Consider the following 7,497-nt stretch of genomic DNA (forward strand, 5'->3'; position numbering starts at 1 on the left):
TTCCCAAAAAGGCAAACAGTTCCATGGATTAATGGGGTAGGCCGTTGTTTTTTTCCTCAGACGAATTCGCCTAAAATGCGATTATTTACTGCGCATGATGACTAAGGAAATGATTCGCACTATTGGGTGGACTGCATAAACTTAAAACATAATACTGCTTAAGACAGCGTAACATTGGATGAGATAGGTTATATCTAATTGAATAGGCTTTTAAAATACAATAAAAATTTAAAAAAAACCGCTTGAAATTGAAATTATTACGGCAAAGAAATATTGCAAGTTGCAATATCGTATCTGTAGTTAAGATTTATGTTTGATTTTGTAAAATGATTGATTATATGAAATAAAAGTGGGATGACCACACACAAGACAAACAAAAACGTACAGTAAAATTTTACATTCATTTCTGTATTTCCGAATTGTATTTTTAAAACACACAATTAAAAAAGACTAAATTAAAGTAAAAAATACATGATTGCCAATAGAAATACAGACGTTTTATAATTCTTAAATTTCAACAAAAAACTCGGTCAATGAGATAAAAAGCGGTTAATGAGATACAGATTTTTGAATATTTAAAAACTTGAGGAAAATATAGAAAAAGGAGTAGATCGTTTCAATTCGTTGGAATTATAAAATTTCGTTGACGTTTGCCTCAAACTCTGTCCGAGCACAAAAAAATCCTTAAACAGCATTCTTCCGTACAGTAAAGAACATATGGGGCATGTTGGGGCAAAATGGCTAAGATGTAGCAAAAATTGAAATTCAAGTTAATGGTATTTTCAGATACCTGAGTATGTGATCTTTAAAATGAGAGGTCATTCATTCAAATTCATTTCAAGCCTAAGTTATTGGAAAGTGAAAGTACAGTACTCTTAGAGTCAAGATAAACAGGATTTTGAGTAATTGCCTTTCAAAGTCATTTGTGCATACACTGTTTAATAGAACGAACTATGAAAAATAACGTTAAATAAACAAGTGCCCAAAAAATTGCAATTCAGGGGCCTAAAGGGGTATTTTTTTACCCATAAACTAAGCACTTCCTCCTCGTGCTTAGAGCTAAACCTAGGGCTTATGTCAGTTAATACACTACTAGTAGCGGTGTCATCATCACCTGAATCGTCATTACTTACTGCAGAATAATATATATCTTCACCGAGATCGATATTTTCATCCCCACTCTCATCGTCTGCTAAAATAACCGTAAGCGCGTGACTGACGCTAAATGACTGCTTTCTTTTGACCATTTTGAATTGCGGCAACAATAGGGAAATCCCCTAAGTGACCCATTAAATAGAGGGTAGCAGCGTTAAACGTCACTCCGTACTGTATACGGAGCGCGCTTCCTGCGACAGAAAATTGGTCCGTATAGTATACGGACCTCGACTTCAAAGGGTTAAAGAACTAATCTGTGCCACAAAAGACATTAAAATACATCACAAAACGAGCTTCGGCCCCTTCGTTACTCCACTGATCCCACATTTACAATGTTTGCAACAATCGTTATTATAAGGTCAGAGAGGATAATACAGTAATACCTATACCGCAAAGTGTGGGTAACTAGGGCTACGCTTGTTGGAGACGCTGATTGATATAAAAGTTTTGAACATGTTATACGCCTCAAGACAACGTTTATAATTAGTTAAATGCACTAGATAATACTACTAGTGTGTGATTGAGATGGTCCCCTTGATTGTAATTGCGGTATTGTTTTGATGTATTAGCATTGCAGTTTTGGCTGTATTGTATACCTAATACTTGCATACCTAATACTGTAATGATTGAGATATTATTTTTATTCTTTCCGAGTATTCTTTCTTAGTATTCGATGATTTAATGATACTAATTGCAATAAGTTTTATGCTATTCTGTTGTTACATGTAGCTGGGGTGTTTGTTTGTGTTTAAATTTACTATGCTGTGTTAATGTATTGAAGCTGATGAGAGCTCAGCTATATATTATAGTGGCTTCACTGTAAACGGGGTATGGAATTAAAGAACCAAGTCAGTGATCGTGGTGTCCTGTAGACTTTTATTGAATTCACATTAAATTTACTATATTTACTGACTGATTTTGCCAATCATTTCTAAGGTCAAACAACTATGCTGTCAGCAAAACATTGCACCAGTACATTGCCGGTAGTAGATTGCAACGGCCTAAACATCTTCAAAAGTAATATTGAATATGGTGAAGAAAAGCTAGATTGCTGGAATACAGAGACTGAAAAATGGGCTCAAAAGATATCTACTTACTTTAAGTTTTACGGCAACAAAATAATTGAGGTTAGTACTGACCGCGAGGGTGTGGGGGGAAGTGGGGAAGGGGTTCGAGCGCGATTCAATTAATAGTGTACGACCTACAACATCATAAAAACAGATACCACAAGGCTAGGACTGTGTTTGCGTGTGTGTGAGTGGGTGTACTATGCCAGAATTTGCCTGATTTGTGTAGGATAGACGACTCATACTACGGGGGAATGTATACGTAAATTGGCCTCTGAAAAAAAGGCCCCGGAGAAAATTGCCCCGGTAAAAATTACGCCAAATGACAGGTAGGTAAAAATGGCCCTCAATGATAAAAATTAGTAATAAAACTGATTTCTGTACTTAAATCTGCAAAATAGCAAAAATTTAGTTATTTTAGAAAATAGATACAGAGTACCTTCATTGTTTATTAATAAAGTTTTAATTTATATTTTAAGTAATAAAATTATAAACTAAATACATACCTTATTGACTTATATTAGTATTAGTTTAATTTGTTTAAGTGAAATTATAACACCTTTTTTTTAAATAACTGTAAACTACCAACTTAATCTAGATTTATTTGTTAATATACAGTAAGTTAAAATATAAATTTAAGATCTAGTATAGTAACATTTTGTTAAAATATAAAATAAAAAAGACTGTTAAATGAGTTTTAAAATCCATTTTTGTAGGAATTTAACTAAAAACCTGTTACTATAAAGATCTAATAACATTTTGGTAATTTTTATTAACAAATTTTTAAAGGATAGAATCATCTCTTCAAAAATAAATAAATTTGTTTAAAAAACAACAAAATCTATCGATTGATTAAATTATTTTACTTGAAAAACAAACATAATAATTATATTGATTGATTAAATTATTAATTTAAAAACAACCCAAACAAATTATTCACATTATGAGTTTTATATTTAAAAGTTAAAAATGTATATCTTTTTTTGTTCAATGAATGAACTATGTTATTAATTTCTATATAGTTACTGAAAAAAAGTAATATAAATGGCAACTTATTTGATATTTGATTCTTTTAAAAACTAAATTATTTTGACTTTAAAAAAAAATCATGATTTATGTTGATTTATTGATTCAATTTTTGCCATTTTGCAGCATTTTAGTAGTTGGAAGATTAAAAAAATATATATATTACTACATTTTCCCCATGGGGCAATTTTTAAATACCTGTCTTTTGGGGCCATTTTTTCCTGGGCCTTTGTACCCACTAGAACCAGGACGCCTAATTGCCCCGCTTTTTGACAAAGTTTGAAAGATAAAAATATTACAACCACCACGTTTTACAAACAATCGAGAGCTTTCGTTATGGTTATCTCGTTCGAGAACCAATCCGCTGTAGCCGAGGAAATTTCTTATTCCCGTTTATGCTCTTCCGTTTCAAGTTCCCTATCTTATAACATGGAGGTTATTCCTCCATGCCTTATAAGGTTCCCGAAAACTAAACTCTTGGTGGCAGCACAACCTGTTGCTACCCAGTTGCTCTGTTGCTACCATAAGAGATAATATAATAATTCACCGTTCATCACTCGGCGGGATTCGGCAGCTAAATCTTGGATTACGCATACGTGATAAACTAGTGATAAACTAAACCAGAGGTGACGGAACTAGGGGTGCTGTGTTATGGAGAGTAAAGCCTGGTTTCCTGTCGACGTAAGAGGGCTGATTTACTTACGACTACGTCGTTTTGACGTAACAAAATACGATTTGACAGGAAACCGATTGCGACTGATACGTTGTGAAATCGACGTAACGCAAAGCAAAATCGTCGTAAAGCAATGCTCGACAGGAAACCGACGAGTTGAATATCTGTCTGATGCGTCGATTTATCACAAATCGACAGGAAACCGCGTTTTTGTCGAATATTCTTGAATGAACTCGCTTACGTTACGTTTCTAACGATTCTTATGAAAAGTTGACTTGAAGTCAACTTTTCATAAGAAACGTAAGCGAAAATTGAAAATGGTATATGTATTTCGGTATATATTTACCACACACTTATAAAATTGTTGCAAGTTTCGATGAATCTGGCCTCACAACTGACTTAAAATTGATATTTCATCAAGTTTGAGTCGTTCTAGTTATAATCTAGGCTAATAAACGGTTGGAAAAAAGGACACTTGTATAATACATAGGGCTAGGACTGTATTATACATAGGGCTAGGTCCATACGATGTTTTCATTTGTACTGTAGGTTCTTTTTTTTTTTTTTTTTTGCTAGTAGGTCTAGTAATAACGGCGCCTCGCCCTGCAAATTTCCTTCAAATCTGAATGGACAGCGAAATTTTATTTTTAGAGCAGGCCTAGGCCTTATAATTCTTTTTGAACTTCAGTTTACTTCTTGCAAAGTTTAACATAATTTTAACCTATTATACATGAGCTATGATTTTCAGTTGCTTCAAATCCAAAACAATGACTTAATAGTTGAACCAAAATAAGATCCGCATCTCTTTGATGTTTTACCGCGCTAATTATCGGGTCCAGCAAAGACGAAATGTGAATCTGGGTTGTTGTGGTACTGTAGCCAATGAGCATTACAATTCACTGTCCACTGACAATGATATAGCCAATGCCAGAACAGAGTAAACTATTCAATTGTGCGCCGGTACTAGACTATTTTCTTTTAATTAATGCTCTTGTGTTTTGCTTTTCAGTTTATTTTTCATTTTTTAAAAATTTGTTTGAACTTTGGCCTTTGTATTTTTAAAATGTTTAATTAAGTAAGGCAGGGGTAATTAGGACATTTATTTAAGCATTTCCTAATGTATATTTCACTGGATTAACTTATTGTTTATTTCATTTCATGAGACTTTCATCCAGCTAGCATTCCCAGGCTTTTCATACATTTGTTGTTCATTCGTAAAAAAGAAGTGATCTACTTTATGTAAGACACACCTCATCCTAATTACCTCATTTTGATTGGCGAGATTTTCTCATCAGTATTCTTGATAATGATAAAATAGATTGAAACGTTAAATCTCAAAATTTCTCCCTCTCCGAGTTTTCCGTCTTTGTTTTATTTAAGACTATTAGTAGATCCTCTGGTTTAAGAATGTTTCCTTCCTCAACATTTCAACATATAATTTATCTTGTATGCACTTTAATGGTGATGCAAAATAAAAGAAAAAAGAAATAAAATGACTATAATGGGCCTATGATTTTCGATTGTACTTTTCTGTAGTGTGTTCTTAATAATATGATAGACCTCATCATGTTAAATGCAATTGACAGAATTAACCATTATTGATCGTTTAAACTGCCTGTTTAATTTGAATTTACAGAGTATTCTTCTTTTTAACTTATGTCTACTACTTTTTTCTGTTACCGTAGTCCAATTCAGAATTAAAATTTTAAAAAGTGAGATCAAAATAAATTTAACAGTATAAGCCCAACTGATGACTTGCGGATTAAAACATCAGGATCAACATTACCAAGAATTGCATCTCTTTGATATTTTACCGCGCTAATTATCGGGTCCAGCAAAGTCATAGTTAATTCGGCGGTACTGTCCGACAAAGTCACAACAGCAAGATACGGAGATAAACAATTCTAAGTTCCCCACTGGTAGCACACTATTTTCTTATTGTTTTTGTCCAATCCGTGTACAGTACGTAGCAATGTGTACGGGAATGGGTGTATGGGCGTGGGTCTGGCAAACACTAAAAACTGCAGTGAACTTCATTTTCAAGAAAAATGCCTTCCTCTGCAGAAGTAAAATTGATGGAGACAGTTCAATTATACAGGTGTTTATATGACAAACATGTTGCCGCATACAAACATGGAAAGAGAGAGAAAAAGAATGCCTGGGAAGCCGTGGCTAAAGAAATGGAGCTGAGCGTCGAAGAATGCCAGCGTCTTTATAATGTCAGGCGAACAGCATTTGCAAGGTAACAGTTACTTTTTTAAAAATATTTATATGGTGTTTATAAGAAAAATAAATAAAAATCGCTCATCTCTCTATCCAAGTGGAATAAAATATGGTGAAATAGGAAAGTCCAGCAAAACGGTTGATTCGAACTTTATGTTGGAGTTCAAATCCCTCTTTGATGCTTTTTAATACCATATTATTGTTATAGTCAGTTATTGTATTTTTCTTATTATCATTAGTAAAATTACTATTATTATTCGGCAAACACAAAAACAATTTAATTGATGTAATTCACATAGTACTGTACTGTATATAAATATTATTTTATGCAATGTAGACACCTCAAGAAAGTCCGCTCTACGGTTCGTAGTGGGGTCGGTAGGGATGACTTGCTACCGATTGCAGCAGAGTGGCAACATATGCGATGGCTGATTTGCCACATAGCACATCGAAAGACCCATGAGAGTGTTGAAGAGGAGGCACGGCCTGAAGATGAATGTCTGCGCCTGCTCAACGAAACCCAGCAGGTAGACATCATGGTTGAGCCGGACACAGAAGGTAAATCATTTTTGCATCAGGCTCATTATTACCAGTAATAATTAAATATAATTCAATAATAATCGTATAACAGATTATATATAAAAAAAAAATTCACAGTAATACTTAATATTAATAAATTTATTTGTACAAACTACACTTCCATTCTTATTTCAGGCTTTGTAAGAAAAAAAAAACTTGCTATGTTGCTATGTTTAAAATTTATTTTTCTAAGGCATTATGGTTTCTAAATATTTAATAGCTGAGGAGGAAGGGGGTGTTTGTTATTCTCCCAACAGAAAGTAGTAGCTAATTTGAATCTAAATAGTAAAATAGTAAATAATCTGTATCTTATCAACCATTCTCATGTTCAGTTGTACACCATGACATTATATAAAGTGTTTCTTCTCAGGCCTGGATTCAACCAAAGGATATTTCCTTATCACTTCTGTCAATATTATATTGTATTTACATATTTTTATATTAATTTTGGTTTATATATCACTTTACTGTTTTTCTGGGTTTTTTTCTGTAATAATAATATAATAGTAATTTGGATTTTTACATCGGGTGTATCTAACACAAAACTAAAAGAACAATTACTTATTGCAAGCCACATCAAATTAAAAACTTAAAACCAGCTCAAAACAGGGTAAATTAATCCCTTCTTTTTTCCCCTCCCTGGCAATTTTACCATTCTCTCTTCTCTTCCGCAGAAATGCAAATATCCCTTTCCCTTTAAGACAATATAAAACTAACATCAAAAGTAACATCAAGACAAAAAAAAATACTGTACAAAATAAGTGGTAAATGAAT

General features: G+C 33.1%; 2 protein-coding genes across 2 annotated transcripts in view; both read left to right on the forward strand.

Moving 5' to 3' along the window:
* Positions 1–3,930: 3,930 nt before the first annotated feature.
* Positions 3,931–7,488, forward strand: LOC117116669. Its single transcript, XM_033260754.1, has 2 exons — positions 3,931–6,163; positions 6,482–7,488. Exons 1-2 carry the CDS (start codon positions 5,970–5,972, stop codon positions 6,738–6,740), a joined length of 453 nt encoding a protein of 150 aa, XP_033116645.1. The 5' UTR covers positions 3,931–5,969; the 3' UTR covers positions 6,741–7,488.
* LOC117116667 overlaps positions 6,922–7,497 on the forward strand; it is a 4,913-nt gene continuing 4,337 nt past the window's right edge. The window contains exon 1 of the mRNA XM_033260752.1: positions 6,922–6,958. Coding sequence (XP_033116643.1) covers positions 6,922–6,958 — 37 coding nt within the window. The remainder of the gene's footprint in view (positions 6,959–7,497) is intronic.

The sequence above is a fragment of the Anneissia japonica genome, unplaced genomic scaffold, assembly GCF_011630105.1.
Source record: "Anneissia japonica isolate Jap-2015-1 unplaced genomic scaffold, ASM1163010v1 scaffold287768_len205223_cov117, whole genome shotgun sequence".
Classification (NCBI taxonomy): domain Eukaryota; kingdom Metazoa; phylum Echinodermata; class Crinoidea; order Comatulida; family Comatulidae; genus Anneissia; species Anneissia japonica.

Coding starts and splice junctions, on each gene's coding strand:
- LOC117116669 (XM_033260754.1), top strand. CDS start 5,970: ATGCCTTCCTCTGCAGAAGTAAAATTGATGGAGACAGTTCAATTATAC. Junction 6,164..6,481: donor AGGCGAACAGCATTTGCAAG/GTAACAGTTACT, acceptor TATGCAATGTAG/ACACCTCAAGAAAGTCCGCT.